This window comes from Procambarus clarkii, chromosome 31 (genome assembly GCF_040958095.1).
Source record: "Procambarus clarkii isolate CNS0578487 chromosome 31, FALCON_Pclarkii_2.0, whole genome shotgun sequence".
NCBI lineage: Eukaryota > Metazoa > Arthropoda > Malacostraca > Decapoda > Cambaridae > Procambarus > Procambarus clarkii.
The window spans coordinates 12,346,395-12,369,890 of NC_091180.1; the positions used below are offsets into that span (position 1 = coordinate 12,346,395).

The 23,496-nt window shown below is 42.2% G+C and overlaps 1 protein-coding gene across 1 annotated transcript; it reads left to right on the forward strand.

The window, feature by feature from the left end:
- The first annotated feature begins 777 nt into the window (after positions 1–777).
- EMC10 (ER membrane protein complex subunit 10) lies at positions 778–23,166 on the forward strand. Its single transcript, XM_045743072.2, has 6 exons — positions 778–934; positions 9,950–10,123; positions 14,207–14,296; positions 15,804–15,985; positions 16,653–16,743; positions 22,555–23,166. The coding sequence occupies exons 1-6, from the start codon at positions 860–862 to the stop codon at positions 22,621–22,623; spliced, it is 681 nt and encodes a 226-aa protein (XP_045599028.2). The 5' UTR covers positions 778–859; the 3' UTR covers positions 22,624–23,166.
- The last annotated feature ends 330 nt before the right edge of the window (positions 23,167–23,496 follow it).

A 23,496-nucleotide genomic window follows, 5' to 3' on the forward strand; every position in this document is an offset into this window, starting at 1 on the left:
TCTCTCTCTCTCTCTCTCTCTCTCTCTATATATATATATATATATATATATATATATATATATACATTGAACAATGTATAGAACAAGAGTTAATTTCTTACATTCTTGTACAGCCACTAGCATGCGTAGCGTTTCGGGCAAGTCCTTAATTATATGTTCCCTGGAATACGACCCGCCAAATCGTTTAACAACCAGGTACCCATTTTACTGTTGGGTAAACAGAGGCTAGTTTTAGATATTGACACCCAGTAAATCCTCCCCGGCTAGGATACGAACCCAGGACAAAGCGCTTGCGAAACGCTAAGCGAGCGTCTTACTACTACGCCACGGGGACTGCTCAACTTTTTTTTTTCAAAGAATTGAGAGCAATTAAGGATGATATAGAGTCACTTACAATTAATGTATTAAGTTTATTGTTACAGTTTTGGCTCTAAACCGTATAATCTTTCATAAAGAATAGCGTACTGTCCGAAACGCTGTGCGTATTAGTAGCGTTAGATCTAGATTTTTTATTCAGATAAAGGTACATACATTGAGTTACATACATAATGTTGGATTTAAAGATAGAGATAGTACATACAATACTTAAAGCCACTAGTACGCATAGCGTTTCGGGCAATTAGGTATTGTATGTACTAGCTCTATCTATAAATTCCAACATTGTTTGTAACTGATCTTCTATGTATTACTTTTACCTAAATAAAAAAATGAATTTGAATTTGGTAGCAGCACAATGCTGTGTACAGCTAAGATTATTAATAAAAACAAATGATAATAAACGTGGTAACAGTGTTGGAAGCGACCACAAGTGGGAGAGAGATCCGTAGTTGCGGCTGCCTTGGCCGGCACTCACTCCAAGATGACAGGTGTTGTGGCGTCGGGAGCGGCCTTCCTCCTCCTAGTGTTCCTCGCTCGCCTCACTCAGGGCTTCCAGGTGATGGGTTGGTGGGTCTCAGGTGTTGGGCTCAAGGCTCACACATGTGTGGTGGCGAGCTGGGGAGTATAACACAGTGTGGTGAGGTTGGAGCCGCCGCCATGGGGGGGAGACCCGTGTCTGCCAACTTGATGTAAGGTTTTGATCCACGCCCCCCCCCCCCCCATACTCCCCGAAGGTGCAACTACTGCCCCTCCCCCAGGAGAACCCCTCCCCCAGGAGGACCCCTCCCCCAGGAGAACCCCTCCCCCCAAACAACAAGCTTACTAACTCCCGAGTACATATTTACTGCTAGGTGAACAGGGACGTTAGCTGATAGAAAATGTGCCCAACCAGTTCTCTCCTGCCTGCGATTCAAACCCAGAATTTTCAACTGAGAGTCGAGAACGAATCCAACTGTATTGGTTGTATTTATCTTTCTTTCTCTTTCCTTTATCTGTTCATTGTTTTCTCTTACGTTCCCTTGCTATCCTCTTCTTGGTCCTATTACTATCCCCTTCTCATTCGGTGGTTATAAATAGGAGCTGCCTCGTATGTGCCAATGGGCCTTCTGCAGTTCTTATTCCTACTACTATCCCCTCTACTACACCTTACCTTTCGTACCTATGCCTTGCTCCTCGCCTCTCTCTCGTCTATTTATTGCCTTCATCTCCTTCCCTCATGCCATCACCATCTGGTCACCATTTGGTCCGGGAGACATCTCCCGTCACGCAGGGTGCAGTCGCACCTCCACAGATCTCCAGTATCATCTATTGATACTGGTGATGGCTCAAAAGGGCTACCACTTGCGAACTATTCATGCCCGTGCCACCTTTTGGGTGGCTTCATCTTCATCAATCATCAATCTTCCCTCATCACGCTACTTGCCCCGCTACTGTGCCTGGTAATTTATGGGCTCAGCATAGCCCGTGCTTCTTGGAATTTGTTCCGAGTAGCTGAATCTATAACAACAAACATTCCCTCATCACAATCGACTTCAGAATGGTCCAGGACGGACCGAAATGTCGTCGTCCCTTCACCTTCTAGTGTGTGGTCTGGTCAACATACTTCAGCCACGTTATTGTGACTTATCGTCTGCATTTGGTTATTTGTTTGTGTTTAAGGGTCAAAAGCTGGGTTCATTTTGAATCCTGGGGCCAGAGTCACGAAGTAGTAAAGTGAGCACTTACGAACCTGTACATCTTTTCTCGATCTTTGGCGGCTTTGTTTACAATTATTAAACGGTTAATGAGCTCGGAAGCACAAGGAGGCTTACAATAACAACAGTTGATTGGGATGTTTTTGTGCTTGTAAGCTGTTTAATAAATGTAACCAAAGCAGTCAAAGTTTGAGGAAAGATGTACACGTTCGTAAGTGCTTGCATAACTGCTTTGTGAATCTTACCCCCTGGTCTTCAGACCCCCATTTATTACCCCATAATGCACCCTTAGAGGTGTCTATTTGTGTCGTCTTGTGGGTTAACCCTTGTGATGCTCAGGGCTAATGAGCATTTGCCACCCACAGGCGTATACAAAAAAAAAAAAAAATTCTAAACCTGTTAGTGGTTTCTGATCATAGGAAAAATAATAAAAAAATCACAAGTGGCATATATTGCCCGCTATTGGGCGGGGAAATCTGGCAAAAAACAGGCACGGACTCAGCGTGCGTCCCAGACAGTTGGTTGCTTGCCAGCTGTCAGGCCGGAGTTGCCAGAGAGAGATAATTACCTAATTATTTAAATGTCTCTGATTTTTCGTAGTTTTTTGCTGTAATATTATTCAATAGAGTGTAGTGTGATATATTTATATAATAAAATGAGTGAATCATCGCTGTACTCAAAAATATGGTGTGCATATTGGTGATTCAATTATGTTCATCAGTGAACAAATACTTTGTCAGTTATTACACTATATACTCAGGTTATATATATATATAAGTATCTGCATGTTTTGTTCACCATAATGAACCACTAAGTTGGTATTATGAGTCAAAAAGCAATGAGGAGTGACCAGCACACACCAGCCAGCCACTCGCTGCCACTCGCTCCCTCAACACCTCACTCGTCCACATTCTCCTCCTACCATACTGTTTTTGCTTTTATTCACTATATAGACATTATATATAAGAATCTACATGTTTTGTTCACCACAACTGTACAACTAAGTTGATATAGTTAGTTCAGGCACTAAGAGACGTCGCTACACACAGTCAGGTAGCGGCTGCTTCCCTCACACATTCAAGGTCAGACGCACTAAAATTTCACCCCAACAATACTGTTTGTGGTGTTATTACCCTATATACAGGTGTTAAACTGTGTATAAGTATCTACACATTTTGTTCACAATAACTGTTCAACTAAGCCGGTATAATGCCCAAAGAGCATAGTGACCACCTCTACCAACATGACAAATCATGCAGATGTTGCCACACCCATCACCAAAATGGCTTCTTCCAAACATTCCTTTTGCTGTTATTACACTGTATATACACGTTATATATAAGTATCTACATTCGTGTTCACCATAACGAACCACTAAGTTGGTATGCTGAGTGGCGGTGGCAACCCGCCACTGGCTGCCACTCTATCCCTCACCTCACTTCACCTGACTTGCAACCATTCTCCACCCACCATACTGTTTTTGCTTTTATATACAGACGTCATATAAAAGTATCTGCATGTTTTGTGTACCATAGCATACAACTAAGCTAGTATAGTGAGTCCAGACAGTAAAAGATGGTCACACAAGAGTCAGCAGACAATGCTATCTTCCTCCCCACCAAGATTACTCCTCCCACTACAGCACTAATTATGACAACAATCCTGCTATTATCAGAATCCTGGTCATTTTTATTACAGGGGTCTTCTGTAATACTATCATCGCTAAATAATAGCATGAACATGTATATTATGGCATTTTTTGGCAATGCTGTGGTCACAAGCTGAACAGCAGTGCTGTGAGCTCATGCTGCGTGCATCAGGCTTGGTGGCTCACTTAATACTGAGGCCCTCACACCCAAGAATTTCGCCCACGATTTTTTTTTTTAAATGGCGTCTGTTTACAAGAGCCCTGATGAAGGTGAGGTGAACCCCGTGTATCCGCGGGCCATTTAAATCTTGCGTAGTACTCCAATATATAATATGATGGGATGCGCAATTTATAGCAAGTCACTCAACCCATCATATGATTTGTTGTGCAACTGAAGGGTTAAAGACTGTGCATTCACTTTTTATAAGAACTGCGGAAGTACTGTATGTGGGTTATTGTTATTCTAACATGTTTCCATAAAATACCCTAAATGTTTCAATTTGTTTTAGAGTATAATAATTATTCCCAATTGTCATACATATATACAGTATACATATATACTTTAGGTGGGTATTTAAGTTCCATTTAGGGTTAAACGACTGAACTTCCTCAGGATACAGCCTCACAAAAATTGTCCAATTCCTAGGAATCTGTTTACTGCTAGGTGAACAGGGGAATTAGGTGAAAGAAACAGATTGAACCTTTTGTATTCCATCTGGGAATCGAACCCAGGCTCCCCAGTGTTGAGTCGAGAACGAAGTCAACTGTACTAATCGACATTTTGTTGTTCTGTTCTGTGCACAAGTACAAGACCTACAATATGTTCTTTTCAAAGATTGGCAACGTTGTCGTGCTCTCATAACAACCAATCATTGCAGTGTAACCTGTTAATCTTCAACGATTTTCTTACCACTTTCAATTTTTTTTTTTTTTTTAAGCAATGAATTTTCCTTTTCTCACTTGACACATTTTTGCACACTTGTCGTCCAGAATGTGGGCATCATGAAAATTGTCATCCAAACTGTGCTGTGCTGCCTGCCTCCCCTAAATAATAATTTTTTTGCTTTTTCCTTTTTAATGGTAGATCTTTATTCAAAAGTATAGAAAATACCAGAAAAGTGTGATCTCTAGCTTTATTTTATACCTAGGAAGTAGTCAAAGGACCTTCTGGCCTTCATCACTATTACATTTACCTGGATCTTACCTGGAGAGGGTCTCAAGAGTTCTTTTGCTTGATACCTGCTTGCTTGATGGGGTTTTGAGAGTTCTTCTACTCCCCAAGCCCGGCCCGAGGCCAGGCTCGACTTGAGAGTTTGGTCCATCAGGCTTTTGCTTGGAGCGGTCCGCAGGCCCACATACTCGCCCCAGCCCGGTTGGTCCGTCACTCCTTGAAGAAAACTATTTAGTTTTTTCTTGAAGATGTCCACGGTTGTTCTGGCAACCGGAACAACCTCCCCAAGCTGTTCTACTGTTTGGCAACCTGTTTTACTCCCGAGGCCAGGCTCGGCTAGATAGCTTGATCTAACAGGCTGTTGCTTGCAGTTACCCGTGGGCCCACATATCCACTACAGCCTGGTTGGTCTGGTTCTTCTTGCAAGAATTTATCTAATTAGTTCTTGAACTCCACCTTTGTTCCGGCAGTACAGCGGTACCTTCATTTACGATTTTAATCCATTCCAAGAGACAGATCGTACACCAAAAAATCGTAAACCAAAACAAATTTTTCCATAAAAAAAATGTAAATTGAATGAATTCTTTCCACACACCCAAAAATATTAACTTAAAAATGCATTTTATACTGAATACTGCTCATATTTTTTTTACTATACCTTACCTTTAGTGACGACTCTTGTTGGCAAATGGAAGACGGTGGGAGGAGTGGTGGTGTTAGTGTTTGTAAGGGGAATCCCTTTCCATTATAACATCAGGCAGTAATGAGATTTTCTGGGAAACTGTTTCTCCTATGTTTTGTAGGCATACCACTAGGACCTGGTTGTGGCTCATTGCTTGCTTGTCTTGCAAAGAATCTTTCTAAAAACATTTGTTTTCCCAATGTTTTAACACTTGTCTGTAGTGAGACATCACATTCATTCACTATGAATGATTTCTTATTTTAGCTCTATAGTCATCCTCTCAACTATTTTCTTAGGTTGAACTTTACTACTGACTTTCTTGGGACCCATGGCATGTTATATAATAAAAACTTTTATGTTCAGAACCCAAAAGTGGAGAAAAAGAATGAAAGTCTTTACCAAGAGTTTAAGCTCGGTCATCACTAGGCGGGATACAATGGTAAACTAGGTGCCTAGCCCGTGCCCAGCAACACCATGCACTCGCTCGACCCATTCAGGTTTCAACAGATGTCGTATTCCAAGGCAAACATTTTATACCAATTCAAATTTTACGAGGCATTTGACATCATATACCAAAAAAATCATAATTTAGGGCAGTCATAAACCAAGGTACACTGTATATCTAATGCTTGCTGGGAGAGTATTGAACAGCTGTTGACCCCCTGATGTTCAGTGTTCTCTGATTGTGCCTATGACACCGCTACTCCTCGCTGGTTCTATTCTATATTTCCTTTCGTATCTTTCACTTCAGTATGCTGTTACTCTACTGTGCAAACTTGGGACTTGGATTTTCAGTATCTTCCTTGTTCTGTATATATTATTTGATACCTTTCTTGTCTCCTTTCCAGAGAGTACATCTTGAGAACTTTGAGACGGTCCCAGTAGTTTACATGGTTTATTGTGTCTATGCGTGCCGAATGTGTTCTCTGTATCCCCGTCAGAAATTTCTCCTCTGAAAGGGGAAGTGAGTACTGAGCAATACTCTAGACAGGACAGCACCAGTGATTTAAATAGTATGAGCGTTGTGGTGGGATCCCTGAATTTGAATGTTCTCATAATCCATCCTGTTGTTTTCCTGACTGTCGCTATATTTTCCTGGTTATGTTCACTGTCAGGTCGTCGGACCTCATAATTCCCAAATCTATTGGGAACATTGTGGTACATTGCTACATCTGCTACATTTAAATTTTTTAAATTTTGCCCCGAGGGGCGAGTTTATTGGGCAGCGCCACTCATCTTGCGAGTGAACATACCGCCATAGCAGCATGTACAACACTCCCCAATAGGAAGAAAACCCGCTGGGTTGTTCATCCTGTCACTTGTACCCAGACACAGCTGGGACTTGCTTAACTGTTTCAAGTGAACAGCTCCTCAAACAAGAAGATTAACATCTATCAACCCTTAAAAGCTTACGTTATCTTGCGAGTGCAAAATGGGGAAATCTTTTAAGAACAGTATCAATATTTGACAAATAGTGTTTTCCTAACTTAAACAATGTGGGGTTTATTATTCTACACATACTTCTGATTTCTCTCAGGTGTTCACATTCACGTAGATAGTGGTCAAGGCGGTGTCCATCGCTTTCACCACAGATTCTGCAACTTCGCTGATCAACTGTTGTTTCCATTCCATATCTCCATGGATATTTGTATCCAAGACGGATTCTCGCTATTACTGATTCTCTCCCTCCTCCTCCTCCTCTTCGGCCATAATGATTGGGGTTGCCAGCTGCAACCATGTTGTACCATCGTATAGATTCACTGGTTTGTGCTTCTATCCTCCTTTCCTCAGTTACCTTGTCATGGTGATGTTGCCTGACAATACCTCTAATTTGTAGTAGAGTCTTGGGTATGAAGTATTCAATATGGTCTCCTTCAGCGCCTTCAGCAGCTAGCACATCTGCTCGTTCATTCCCATATATTCCAACATGGGAGGGGATCCACAGAAACTTGATGACTCTTCCCTGATTGGTAAGTACTTTCACAGCTCTCTTAATTTCAGCGACTATCGCAAGGTTTTCTGCTCAATTTTTACTTAGGCTTTGCAGTGCTGCTTTTGAATCGGTGCAAATCACTGCACCATTAGTGTTCCGTTCAAGAAACCTTAACGCCATAACAATGGCAGTTAGCTCTGCTTGTGTTGAAGAGGCATAGTTCTCAATACATGCTTTTTCTTCATTTCTGCGTTGGAAAGTATTATTTTTGATTACCGTGTATGCTACACCAGCCCTGCCATTGACAGGATTAGATGATCTGTCAGTGTAGATTTGATCTAGTTCATCTCCGGCTTCTTTATAAATTTCCTCGAGATACTTGTGCCTCATTTCTTGTGGTAACATGTTGGATTTTTTTGTTGCCATTTCATTGATAATGATCTTGCATGAGTCATCCTCCCAGGGAGGTAACCTCTCTACAGGCAGGAGCTCACGGGCTTGCTCAAGCAGGTGAAGCTCTTTGAGGTAGCAGACTGATCTGTGATGCCATTTTTTGCTTCTGTTTCCCCCTGAAAGTAACACAGAGCTCGGTTTTTTTTAGCAATATCATTGTAATGGGGATCTCTGGCTATCCTAATTGCAAGCTTAGCATTCAGCTCCTGAATTCTGCTTTTAACACTGGGAAGGGACAACTCCTCTCGTAGATTAGACGTTTTGGCAGTTCTTGGAACTCCAAGAATGATTGTCATGGCTTCATTTTGAATGCTTTCAAGCCTTTTCATATCGCTTTGGGAGTAGGTGCACAGAACTGGTGCGGCATAGTCTATGACGGAGCGCACATAAGCTGTGTACATCATTTTAAGCACGGCAATAGAGGCTCCATGTCCATTCCAGGTCATAGGTTTCAGTGCCCTGAGTTGACTTTTGCATGTTCCTATGAGTTGATTGAGCTCCTCTTTCTTTCCCTTGTTAGAACCGACAGTGACGCCAAGGTACCGATAGTGGTCAACCCATTCAAGTGTTACACCATTAATTTGCAGTTCTTCATTTGCTCTCCGCTTGTGATGGGAGTATGCCTTCGTCTTGTTTGTGGAGAGAGTGAAACCAAGCTCAATACATTTGCTTCCAAGGAGTTCAATAGACTGTTCAATTTTTCCCAAGGTGGGAGCTTGTATTAGGACATCATCTGCATATCCCACTTGTTGTGATCTGCTACATTGTGGTACACCGTAGCAGCCATGATCAAACAAAAAGTTGTTTATATTCTTTTTTAAATACTGTACAGTACTATATTCAAAAGGAAGGTACTGTACTTACCTATCAGTGACTATAGGGAAGTGAGGTCTCGCTCTTTATGCCCCCCCTCCCCCTCCCCCCAACTAGCCTTATTGTACCCATTGCATTAAAGCTTCACTATTTTAACACTCGGTATCTTTGTTGAACCTTTCCTAAAAGTTGTGAATGGAGGTGGCTTCCTTTAGTATTTGTATTCAAAGGTTGAATTAATTCCAAGATCTATGTATGCAGTGGAGGTCATACATTAGGCTAGATGAGTGTGGTCATTGTCATTTATTTATTGCGTACTGGGAGTTGAAGTCCCATGACTTCTGGGCAACACCATTGAGAAGTTGACCAGACCACACACTAGAAGTTGAAGGGACGACGACGTTTTGGTCCGTCCTGGACCATTCTCAAGTCGATTTTGAGAATGGTCCAGGACGGACCGAAATGTCGTCGTCCCTTCAACTTCTAGTGTGTGGTCTGGTCAACATATTTCAGCCACGTTATTGTGACTCATCGCCTGAACACCATTGAGCTATTGGAATTAACTGGGCAACATTGGTATTCAAATATCGAAACAAAACGTAAGTTGTCATTGATAACCACATTGCACTGTACGATCAACACATGACAGTGGCCACATTGCACTGTACGATCAACACATGGCAGTGGCCACATTGCACTGTACGATCAACACATGGCAGTGGCCACATTGCACTGGACGATCAACACATGGCAGTGGCCACATTGCACTGGACGATCAACACATGCCAGTGGCCACATTGCACTGTACGATCAACACATGACAGTGGCCACATTGCACTGTACGATCAACACATGACAGTGGCCACATTGCACTGGACGATCAACACATGAGTGACCACATTGCACTGTACGATCAACACACGAGTGACCACATTGCACTGTACGATAGTGACAATTATTATAATTGACTGGGATAGAAAACAAGGTTGCCTGGGGGATTTTTCAGTTCACTTTGGATATTCCCTATTTCACTTTGAAATAGGGTATATGCAAGCTAAATGTTACATATAACAGTTAGACAATAGAAGATTCCAATTATGGTACAATTTAGGAACCATTGTGTTAAACTAGCTGTAATATGTCTGGGTAAATAATTGTGGTTTATTATTATCATCAGGAGGACGAGTTTCTAGATGGCCAGCTGACCTTAGTAGTGGAAGATGCACTTGATGGGGGACCGAATCCTGCCTTCTTCCCTCGGTCGACGATCCACGTGCGCTCAGTCAAGTCGGGCAATGCTGTGGTCACACACACACGCCAGTGGACTCCAGAACTAGAAAATAAGCTTCGGGTAAGCTACAGTTGTGGTTTTCACTCTTGTCTTAATGGTCTTTTCTCAGTAGTGCGGTGGTTTTATGGGGCTACAGGCCGCCTCCTTGAAATTATAGACCCTTTACGTCTTGTTAGCCTCACTAGTATTAAGTAGGCCTAATCACCAAAATGAGATTGCATGTCGTTATAAAATTGTGCCACTGGAAGTAATAACCCCACAATATGGCCTGAACCCCTGAATCCAGCTTCAGTTTTCTGTATTGAATTAACTAGAATAATGCCTATGTCTAGGGACCTAAAAAGAATGGATTAAAACAACCAGGAAGAACAGTTAAGAAACCAAGGTGAGGACTTGTACAAAGAAAGTGTGGAAAGTACAGTTGATCGCTGGTGCCAGCAGGTTTAGTGCCAGTATTCAGGATCAACATTTTGCACTGCACTATCAACAAGTATCTATTCAAGAACTTCCCCACTATGACAATGGCTACATTTTATAATTTACAGTACTGTAATTCTCAAAACCTATAATAATCACTAAATATGTATTGAGAAAAAGTACAGTACTTAAAAAAAATGGAATACATAACACATCAAAAGGAAATTCAAATTTTAGCCTTTTTCTAGAATCTAAACATATAGAACACTGCTGAAGGCCTATTGAACCATGTGAGATAGTTGCTATTTATACCCACCCAAATTCATTCATACATGTCTAATCTCTCCGTGAAACAATCCAGTGATCAGGTGTCTTTTGTATTACCTGGTAATTTATTCCATAAATCTACAACCCCATTCCCAAAACCCATAGTTATCATGGTCCTTGTCTAAACTTATCCAATTTGTGTGAATAATTTTGTTCTATTTTATGTAGATACAGTATATTTAGCACCCTAATAATATGCCCTTTCTTATTCTCGGATCCATTAGTATACGTCAGCCATGCCTCCCTTATTCTTTGTCCCTTCCTCCTGTCTAGATAGTACTACCAGTAACTATGTGCACCATTGTTCATATAGTGACATAATGGATAATTAGACTAGTATTTTGTACTGTTCAATTTATGAAGTCTGGACAAAATAAAGCTGAACGTATTTGTTTATAGGCCTAGTATAGCATATACAGGCATACCTCAGTTTAAGAGTTTAATTGGTTCCTGGAGACGCCTCATATTCCGAAAACTCGTACAGGCATACCTCAGAATAAGAGTTTAATCCGTTCCTGGAGACGCCTCGCCTTCCGAAAACTCGCATTCCGAAGTTAATTTCCCCATAAGAAATAAAGGGAAATGAATTAATCCGTTCCTGACTACCCCAAAAACCCCACATCAAACTAAATTTTTATACCTAATTTACCTAATTCATCTAAATAAACCTACAAAACTGTGTTCCAGTTATTACTTACCTTGCTGTCGAGTGCTGTAGGCGTATGGAAGATGGTGAGGAGGGGGGAGGAGGAGAAGAGGAGTTACTGTTTGGAAGGGGAGTCCCCTTCCATAATCACATCACATAACCCCATGCCTTGTAACACTATGCATACCACTTCTCTTTCTAAATTTTTCAAACCAGCCCCTGCTTGCCTTAAACTCTTTCTTATCTGCATCACTCGTTGCAGGGGTATTCTTTAGAAGGTCTTCGTGCAACACCCTGGCTTTCTCACAAATAATGGCCTCCGAAACACTATCACCCCTCAACTCCTTGTCGTGTATCCAAATTAATAACAACTTTTCCACTTCTTCAAGTATTTGTGGTCTTTGTGCCGTTAATGTTCTTACTCCTTTTGCCACTTTAGCACCCATAATCTTATTTTTCTTCTTAAGTATAGTGCATATTGTTGATGTGGCTTTGTTGTACTGCCTACAAAGTTCAACAACACGTGTACCGTTCTCATGCTTCCGAATGATCTCTTGTTTCTCCTCTATTGTCATCCTCACATGAGCTTTCTGGCCTTTATCCTTACCACTGGCTTTCTTGGGACCCATGGTGAGATATATAATAACAAATTGTATAGACAAATCACCAAAAATCCAACAAAACACTGAAAATCCGCGAGAAGAATTGATGTGGGGGTAGTCACTGAGCGCGAGACAATAATAAACTGAGGGGCGGCGGGGCGGAGGGGCGACGATCGCCGAACCACCGCGCGCTAGGTCGGCTGTACGCGTATCAACAAACTCGCGTCCAAACTCGCCTCCCGAAGTAACCATCGCCTTCCGAGACAAATTTTTGGAGTAAATACACCTCGCCTTCCGAAAACCTCGCATACAGGGACAATCGCATTCCGAGGTACCACTGTATTCCGAAGCTAATTTCCCCATAAGAAATAAAGGGAAATGAATTAATCCGTTCCTGACTACCCCAAAAACCCCACATCAAACTAAATTTTTATACCTAATTCATCTAAATAAACCTACAAAACTATGTTCAAGTTATTACATACCTTGCTGTTGAATGCTGTAGGCGTATGAAAGATGGTGAGGAGGGGGAGGAGGAGAGGAGTTACTGTTTGGAAGGGGAGTCCCCTTCCATTATCACATCAGGCAGTGAGGACCTTTCTGGTGTGCTCTCCCTGGGACGTTTTATCTGAGTGCCACTAGGTCCTGGTTGAGGCTCACTGCTCGATTTCCTCACCACAAATCTGTCCAAACCCTGGCTTTCTCACAAATAATGGCCTCCGAAACACTGTTACCCCTTAACTCCTTGTCGTGTATCCAAATTAATAACAACTTTTCCACTTCTTCAAGTATTTGTGGTCTTTGTTTCGTTATTGTTCTGACTCCTTTTGCCACTTTAGCACCCATAATCTCATTTTTCTTCCTAAGTATAGTGCATATTGTTGATGTGGCTTTGTTGTACTGCCTACAAAGTTCAACAACACGTGTACCGTTCTCATGCTTCCGAATGATCACTTGTTTCTCCTCTATTGTCATCCTCACATGGGCTTTATGGCCTTTATCCTTACTACTGGCTTTCTTGGGACCCATGGTGAGATATATAATAATAAATTGTATAGTCAAATCACCAAAAATCCAACAAAACACTGAAAATCCGCGAGAAGAATTGATGTGGGGTAGTCACTGGGCGCGAGACAATGGTAAACTGAGGGGTGGAGGGGCAACGATCGCCGAACCACCACGCGCTGGGTCGGCCTGTGCGCGTATCGACAAACTCGCGTCCCGAGGTAACCCTCGCGTTCCGAGACATATTTTCCGAGGAAATCCTGCTTGTATTCCGAAAAACTTGCATACAGGGACACTCGCATTCCGAAGTACCACTGTACTGTAAATGTATTATGTAAGGCTTCTCATAGCATGTATTAGGCCTAGGATAGTTAGATTAGTTTTATCAAGATAAATACAAAACCTTTTCTGGTTTGTCCAAATTCAATAGTAGCAAATTCTACTTTCTAATTGTCCATTATGTCAGTATATGTACGATGGTCCACATTGTTTCTATAAGTACAATCTAAACAGGAGGATGGGTGGGCTGTATTCTTTGTCTCTCCAGAATGTAAGTTAAGCTTCATTAATCTCTTTGGGGAGGATTCCAATTCCTTGTGTTAGCTTTTGCCATCCTTCTCTAGACTGGTATTAATGAATTTGTATAGTGTGGTGCCCAGAACTGATTTGTGTGCTGTGAATGGGGCCTAACAAGGGTAAGGTAAAGCTGGTGAATAACCTTGGGTGTCTTATCGCTAGTGTATCTAGATATGAATCCAGGTACTGTACAGTAAATGTGTTGTATTTGCTCTACTTGTCTTACTGAGGCTGTCTGAATTATCCAGACTGCTAATTTAGAAAATAAAGGTTTCATTGACAATTTTTTTTCTGGTTCATCAAGGGTTTCATTCTTTCATGATTATATCGACATTTCATTATAAATTTCATACAGTATTTCATTTTATTTTGACCATATTTATGCATAACATGCCAAATGCTATATACTTTATCTTGAACTTTAAATTTGCTTTGTATATTTACTAAACTATGGACTCATGGGTGTAAAATATGCAAAGCTGTGAAGACTTGTTGTGAAGACCTGTATTACTTTATGTTCAGTATTTCCATGAAAATAATAGTATTGTACACTTGTGTGTGGTTCTTCAGGCACTTGCAGAGAACGATGAATTGTATCGCATGCGAGTGTTCCACAAAGGTGCAGAAGATAAGGGCTATGTATCAACATTCACAAGGGCTGTAAGTAGTTTTAAATGTTCATGTTGTATAGCTACGTATTTGTAGGCTCTGATTCTGTAGTATAATTGTCGGCACAATTTACTCATAACTGAATGGTTCCTTGTTTGTTTCCCCTTTCAAGATGAGACATTTGGGTGCATTCCTTATACCTGATGTCTGGTCATCTTGTAGTAAATAGAAACTTGGAAGTTAGACAACTTTCATAGATTGCACCCTAGGAAAAATTCAGTCAATGTGGGCTGGGGGAACCTCGCTTAGCATAACGTTTCTCATCCCCAACAATGGGAAACCATTTCAACATTGTGTGATGATCTAGTGGTATTCCATGCAGCACCTAAAACCACTGTTGTGGAATGTGGTATACTGGCATGTGTACCAAACTGTCATCACAACATGGTTGTGGGAAAGGCTGCATCTGCAGTTGACAAGGCTTGGCTATTGTTGTAAAACATGGGATAGTGAACAGCTGGTGTGGTTTACCTTTCCAAACATACTTGTCTCAAGAGGTTACACCTCTAGACAACTCAGGTTTGTCCATGTTCAGTATTGTAGCCCTTAACATGGCTACATTTGTTCCATGTTTTATTACATCATTGAATTTAATTAGCAATGAATAAATAACAGGTTCACAGGTTCACAAGTCTAACCTCCCAGCCCCTGTATATAGGTGTGTATGTGTGTGTAAAAATTAGGATTAAGGACTTGTCTGAAATGCTGTGTGTGTACAAAATGTAAGAACTCTTGTATATGTTGTTATAAAAAAAAATCCTTTTACAGAACTGCTACCATATCACCATACATAATTTGTCCTACTTCTCTCCACTAACACAGACAATAACTGTGGCTTCCTTCATAATTCTCCATGAATCATGTGTGCTTATGTATATCCCTTTGCTTAAAAAATATGTACAGTATGTGTTAGCAACACAAATTTCTTTCATTGTACGAATATTCCAGTCTACAGTTATTGGGATTTGTACTTTCTACCTAAGTTTTCTATTATACCCATCACCTCATTCATCACATCGCAAAGTATCCCAACTTTACCATACAAAGCACTCATCAGTTATTGTCACTTCATGGTATTTTACCAAGAAGTGACAATACCGTCCCTTGGGCTGGACGGTAGAGCGACGGTCTCGCTTCACGCAGGTCGGCGTTCAATTCCCGACCATCCAAGTGGTTGGGGCACCATTCCTTTCCCCTCGTCCCATCCCAAAACATTATCCTGAGCCGTTCCCAGTGCTATATAGTCGTAATGGCTGGGCGCTTTCTCCTAATAGTGCCTTCCTTCTCTAAATTACGACTGATAAACCAGTCGGTCTCGACATTTTTAATAACTTGATGCTGTTCTGTACTTGGTTACTGGAATACTGAAGTGTATTTGTTAAAACCTTCAATCTTTTGTTTCTAGAATGTGGTTTAATTTTAATAATTTTGTAATTTTAATATGCCATTTACAGTAATTAGTAATGATTTCTTGATGTTTTTTCTTGAAATTGCTCAGTGTCAGATCTATGAGAGTGGACTGTCAGAGACCGTGAGTATGATGGTGGACAGTGCCGGGACTTCTGTGGTGGGCGTCGGTCTGATCCCCCCTGTTGGTGTGTGTCGAGGGGAACCTCCGGAGATTGCTCTGGTGCAGCACAACACGACGGTCATCATTAGATCTCCAACACCAGCCCCTGTGTTAGTGTTTCACTTTGGGGTTTTCTCTCGTGGTATTAACAGCTCGTGTGTGTGTGTGTGTGTTAGCGATAGGTAATCCGACTCGATTATAGTGATGGATATTCCATTTTAACTAGATTAGTGCATCAAAACTATTACCGTGTTCTGTAATGGGTTGACTGGTAACATTCTTATGAAAGTATTCTAGCCAGTTAGTGATTAGAATAGTTGGTTGAGAACCAGAACGTCATGTTGTGACTTTACACGCCGGATGGAGACATTCCGGCATGTTTTCTTACACCTGATGCCTCTATTCACCTAGCAGTAACTAGGTACCCATGGGGGGTAAGCCTACTGTTGTAGGCCGTATCCTAGGGGAAAGTCAGTAGCTGTTGGCCTGGGGGAGACTTGTATAGGTCTAACAGCCTTCCTATCCCTGACATGTTCATAGTGCTGAAAGTGACATTTGGTACTAAAAGGTGTAATTGAACTTTGGAAGGGTCTAATATACTCTGTAAAGCCTAATATTTACATTATAAACCTAATATTAAAATTATAATTCCTAATATACAGTAAAGCTAGATATTCACACTGCAAAGCCAAACATGAACTAAAATTCAAAACCCAAATAAATTTAATGGGAATCCAAATTCTTTAATGAAGAATTTTGTCTATTTTCTTTTTACAGACCAGATACAGCTACTTACATAGAAAAGTTGGAAGCCATGAAAAATGAGAAGGCAGAAGGAAAGGATAACAGATCATTTTTGGCTAAATACGTAAGTATGAATTATATTAATTTGGGACTGCAACTGCTGGTAAAAGTCTTGATATACATTGATAATTTAAATCAAAGTTTGACACATTCACTTTATATTTTTATTGGTCAGGTGCAGAGTATCAACATGAGGCAATATTGCCTCATTTCCAACTCATGGAAATGATGCTTCTGTTCCCCTATTAGTAAATAGTCAACTATTTTGGGTTGCATCCTTGGGAAGATCAGTATTACCTGAATTTATCTGAGGGCCACCATATCTCTAGTGGCCTCAACGAGGACTTGTCAAAAATCCTTCCCCATTTTCCCCTGATTTTATCCAGCTGGAATTTGAACCTGCAGCAACATTTACGGCTTCGGTGGGTAGGGGGTTCCGTGGGTTTATATCCCTTGGGGGTGAAAAAGCTTCTCCTGTTTCCTGTCCTATATAGTGGTTTGAAGCCTTTTCTCCTAGTGTGCATTACAGTTGACTTCTTTAAGAAGTGGTCTGGATCAATATCCTCCAAATTGTTCAGTATTTTAAAACGTTTCGATGAGATGAGCCCTGTCATGTCTGGTTTGCAGTGTTATTAGCCCTGTGGCTCTCAACCCTTCCTGGTATGAGTACAGTACAGGACTTAGTTCTGTGATGATTTTTATATACATTCCTGATTTACATGAGGGCCACCAGCCCTAGTGGCCTTGATGAGGACAGGAAGCTGGCAGCTTGTTGAAGGCTCCTACATTTGCCTTGATGAACTTTTCCAGGTATGTGTTGAAACTCGACAGAGTTTTGGCAGTTACGGCTTAGGCTAGTAGGTGGTTCCATGGGTTAATGACCCCTGTGGGTGAAAAAGCATCTCTGTTCTCAGTCCTACATTGTGGCTTGTTGAGCATGAAACCTGTTGCTCCTTGTTTGTGTTACATCTGACCTTCTGAAGGAAATATCCGGATCAATATCCTCTAACTTGTTCAGTATTTTAAAACTTTCAATGAGATCCACCCTGTCCTGCCTGGTTTGTAGTGTTGTTAGCCCTGTGGCCTTGAAGTGTTCCTGATACAAGAGATTGATTAATAAAGATTAAGCCACCCAAAGGGTGGCACAGTCATGAATAGCTCGTAAGTAGAGGCTCTTTGGAGCCACTACCAGTACCAATAGCTAATTCTGGAGATCTGTGGATATTGACCAATAGCTGGATACAAGAGGTGACTTGGCTCTGGAATGTCTTTTGTTGCCCGGTATTACACCTTCGCCCAGAGCAGCTATGTTCTTCTAAAAATGAGATCTCCATGCTTGGATACAGTAATCCAAAAGGGGGCACGCCACAGATTTATACAGTTGAGCCATTACCTTCTTTTCCTTATAGTCAAAAGTATGGTTGATTATCCCAAGAGTTTGGTGAGCTTTTCTGACTGCTGCACCCACCTGTTGTGCAACTTTTAATGAGTGGTGGATTTTGACTCCAAGGTCCTTTTCATCACCAATCTGCTGTAATGTAATGCTATTAATTTAGTAGTCGTGGTGTGGGTCGTTACGCCCCACATGCACGGTTTTGCATTTGATATTAAAAAGGATTTGCATCTCCTGACCATCTTTGTGTCATCAGCAAATATGATGATGTGATTTGTAATATTCTCATCTATGTCATTGATGTATATGACAAAAAGAGTAGGTCCCAAAATGGACCTTTGTGGCATCCCACTTACCACATTTCTTCATTCAGATTCGTTTCCATTTTGCACGACCCTGTTTCTTTCCTTCAACCACTGTTTTATCCATTCTAATATTTGACCATTTACTGTGTCTGTAATTTTCCTTGCCAGTCTTTCATGTGGTGCCTTATCAAAGGCCCTACCTAAATCCATGTATACTACATCCACCAGAAAGCCGTTGTTTGAGTAGCTGGTTACCGTTTCCCAAAAATGTGAGCAAGTTTGGAAAAATCTCTGGACCAAGGGGACTACCCCTCGATCCAGAGATTTTGTGAAAAGTAGTTTCAGCAGTAGGCATAGTTCTTCTGCCAGTTCCTTTGGCTTTGGATTGGATTTCATCCACACCTGGGACTTTTATGTCTATTAGTTTGTCAGTGTTCTTTCTAATTATTTCACATGTTATGGGTATATCCCTAAATTCATTCTCCACCCCTTCTTCAAATATTTGTGTGGGGTGAAGGGATGTCATCCAACCTTTCGAGTGTGAACACTGATGTAAAATAATCATTTAGTGTTTGCTGCCCTTTCATCATTCATTATAGCTTGGTTAAACTGAGTGCTTTGTTTTCGTTTTACCTCTTGTATAGGTATATAACAATTTTGGATTTTTCTTTGTTTTGAGCAAGTTTTCTTTTTTAGTTTCTTTTGGCTGATCCTGTTTTCTGAGTGGCCGAGTTCAGGGCTCTTTTGTATAACTCATAATCAATTATGTCCATTGTGGATTTCTATGTTCTCCAGAGGTTCCTCTTGGTTACCAATGCTTGTTTTACAACCCGTGTCATCCATCTACGGTAGTTTCCTTTCTTGTCTGTCTTCTTTTCAGTGGACACTTTTGACCCGGAGTCTTGCGAGTCTGCTTCTTCTCCAGAACTATTCTGATGACATTACTGTTGGGTACAGGCAGCATCTGCATTGTATGCTAGGTTCAGGTTACTGCAACGTGCTAGGTTGATTCATCACCCGGATGCCCCGCAGCTTTGGTTATAGGGACTCGGATCTATGGTCATCAGTCTCTTCAACTTTGGTTCAGTCCATGCTCCCTGGCCCTTCCCCTGTTGTTCACCCTGCTCCCTCTTCTGGCTCCGAAACATTTGAGGGTTTCAGAGTCAGGGCAGGGTTTAGTTGGTAATGAGACTCCAGCAGCTTTGGGGACTGCCCCGTTCGGGTTGGACATGGAGGCATTCGAGCCAGTTCCTCCTACCGAGATTTCTGGGTCCCACCCCTTATTTTCAGCCTTTTCCCCTGGACTCTGTCTTTTCTCCAGAGTTTTCTCCAGGGGTAGAGGGTATGGAGGACTGCTCTGCCTGGGTCCCAACTTGGGGGATCCTGGGGCTGGAGAAGAGTCGACCTGGGGGCTTTGGGGGCCCCCTTTGACCATGCTTGGGTGTTGGTGCCCTCTTCGCGGGGCTTGTTGCAGGGGGAGGGGCTTTCCTATTCCCCTTCCCCGTATGAGTATAATTTGGAGTCGGCTCCTCTTCAAGTTCGGTTCCGAGCTCCCTTGGGTTCCTCGGCTACATCCATGCTCTTTGGAATCCACTTGTGCCCTGGCTCTTAGGTTTTCTTCACCGCTTTGACTGTTGCTGTTTACGGAGTCTGCTGTCACGCAGTTTCTGCAGGCGGCTTCATCTAGTTGTCATCCCATGTCGGGCTTGTTGGTTCTCCGGGGCGGCCATTCTCAGTTTTCTCGGAAAGGTCATGCCAGGGCTTGGGGTTCTGCTGGTTGAGTTAGGCCATTGGTGCCAGCTTCTGAGCCGACGTTGCCTTCCGAGCCAGCGTCGTCTGGTTGGCGTAATGATTGCTCTTTTTGCCAGCCGGCTTCTCGTAAAATGCATCAGCCCTTTGGCGGTTCGCCCCGTTGATAGGGCAATGGGGGGGGGGAAGCTGGCTCTGTTTGCTCGCTCTTGGTCCCACAATTCATGGACATTTTCGGTTGTCATCCGGCCTGTGGTGACGTAGAGTGGTTCCTCCCCCCTTCGTGAGGTTCGGGGCTGGTGGAACAGGTCTCTTTCTCTGCACTTCGTCAGGTTATTTCGGAGTGGGTACGCTTGGACGTGGTCGTAAGTATCCCATCCCTCAAGTGGGTTTCATGCCTGTTTCCAGTGCCGAAACGGGAATGTGCGAAATACAGTTCATTCTGGACTTGTCCCTTCTGAACCCCTGGATTCCTTGCCCCTCCTTTCGGATGACCACACTGTCTCGGGTTCGGTTTCTTTTAGAGACGGGTGCCTGGACCTCAAGGACGTGTATTGGCAGGTTTCTATTCATCTGAAGTTTAGGGACTGGTTAGGTTTCGTGGTGGGGGCATCAGGCTTACTGCTTTCATTGTCTTCCCTTTGGCTTGAATCTGGCACCTCTCGTATTCACGCATCTTACCCAGGTTGTGGTCACCCGTCTGCATCTGCTAGGGGTTCAGGTCCTGGGCTACCTCGACGACTGGCTTGTGTGGGCTCCCAGTTGGTCTGCTTGCCTGCTCGCCAGGGGTGTGGTTCTTTCCCAGCTCTTGGGGTTCCTGGTGAACTAGAGGAAGTCCCATCTGGTTCTGTCCTAGGTTCGGACCTGACTGGGTCTTGTTTGGGACTTTCAGACCGCTTCCATGTCTCTCCCTCCGGAGGCGTTGCTGTGGCTGCGGTCCTGCCTTTGGCTATTTCTGGGGTGGTCCTGGGGTTACTTGGCAGTTGCTCAAGCAGTTGTGCGGGAGTTTCCTCATGCCCATGACATTAGGTGGTTTGCTGCATTGGCTGCTGTGTTTGGCAACATGTCCAGGGCTGATATTCGGGCGCGGAGGTTTTGGAGGTTGAACAGGGTCCTGGCCGCCAATTATTTGGTTAACGTTCCTGCTCCTGGGCATTCCTGTGTTGCTTTGGGTCGCAGGTTGCAGCCAGTTGTCGTGACTTTGCGTCGAGGTGTGTGTGGCAGCCGTCTCCTGGGTAAGTCCCTCTTTACCTTATCTTTGGTAGCTCCAGGGAGCCGTAAGGGCTCCCACAGAAAACAAGTGTTAAATGTAATTAAAATGCCCTTTTCTGGGTGAGCCTCGGAGGCTCCCTCGCAATCCTCCCTCCGTCTGGTTGGCAATTTTTTGCTTTGTTTGATGCTCAGCTTCCGAACTGGAGTGCTAGGTAGCCGGTGCAGGGAGGGATGTGTGGACAAGCGACGGTGAAGTGTGTGACGTTTGCTTAGTTTCTTAGGGATTGGAGGGAGTTCTGCCTCTCATTTTCGTTTTTTTGTTGCAATTTTCTTACCATGTGGGATTTTTGGCTGTGCCTACCTTTCTGGGTGCCTATCCCTGGTCGATGGCAGATAAGGAAAGCCCCCAACCACAGGGTTTTTTTTCCCAGGGCCATTGCTCCCTGCACCTCTCTGAGGAAGTCAGGTTCTTGCTCATGGTTCTCGGTAGGTTGAACTTCATATATTAGACCGGGGGCATTAGTCTATCACATAGTAGCCTGATAGCTCCCTGGAGCCTCCAGGGCTCACCAAAAAAATGGTGTTTCATTACATTCAACAATGGTGGTGGTGTTTTTTTTTAAATGGTGAAAATTTGTGAGAGATGTACTCTTGAATCCAAAGGTTCAATCTGCATGTATTCAATAAGTCTACTGTAACCAAAATTATTGTCCTGAATCTTGATAACTTCCCACATTTCATTCACTTGCATTTTTGTTAAAATGGCGTCTGTTTACAAGAGCCCTGAGGAAGCTGATGTGAACCCAGTGTAACCATTGGAGTTTTAAATCTTGCGTGTTGCTCAACACATCAATAGCTGTGGTGTGCAATTCCGTGACAGTTACTCGCAATAGCTATTGATGCGTTGCGCAGTTTAAGGGTTAAGAGATGATATTTTAGGTATCTGGGAAGAAAGATAAATATGCTAACCATTGTTTAGGAGATTTAAAAATTTAATCAATTAAAAAAATCTTGTTCATGACCACTTGATTTGCTAAAAATGTCAAATAAAATTAGATGCACAGTTTGAGGTATGTATTGTATACTGTATATAAATAACCTGTATTTCAGAATTTTATTATAATAATGATATATATCTGCAGTTTATAATAAAAATTGATACTCTTGACATGTACCTGAGCTGCCATCTGTCTAACCTTAGCTTCTCTTGTCACAGTGGATGTACATTGTGCCGGTGGTGTTGATCATGGTGTTGTTTGGCGGCGGGCAAGAGGGCGGACGCTGAGCAGATCCTGCTGCCGAGATGTTCGTGCATGGCACTGTTTGGCAGCCGAGAAGAGTGCGGACGCCAAGCAGAAGATGCTGTGAGAAGCTTGTGTGTTAGCATCTGTTTTCAGGATGACATAAGGGTGAATAACTTTGGGTGAGTTTTATTGTTTATTGCAGACACAGGTTTGGTTCAGCCATCGTACCGATTAAATATGTTTATAATGGCTAAATTTCTGTGTAATTATTGCCAAAGGATTACATTTTACTGGTTATATACTGGATACTATGTATTGTAAAAAATCCAAAATCACTTCATTCCTTAAAAATAAATGTTCTTGTAAATAAACCTGATTGTTAATGTAAGTAGAATACATTGATCAAATTTTCTCTATGTAAATACTGTCTATGTTGTTATTCTACTCTGGTGTGTTCCATGTTGTTTCGTCTGCTGTAGCCTCTGGCTGAGTACACCAATGTTTATGAAGTAAAAGTTAAGGGAATTAAATGTATCTTGGAAGGAAGAACATATGCAATTAAAAAATTTCTTGTATATTCAGAATGTGGGTTTTATTTGCTATTGTTTTTATTAATACTGTACTATGAAAATTAATGTACAACAAAGTTCTCAAAAGAATATGTATAAATTTATAGAATGCTTCAGTAATGTGTCAATGTTTCTTCATTCCTGAAAGTGCTCCTGTCATTCTCAGACAATTGACAGTCAGTGCTCCTGTCATTTATGAACGATGTAATGTGCCTCTTGACATTGTTCCTAAATATTCTTGTCGTTCAAAATGGGTTTCCAAATGTGGTTGTCATTCAAAACTTAGAGACCTCTGGTAATCATTTGCCACATTGAGAAATAATTCTGCAAGTCTTGCTTACCATC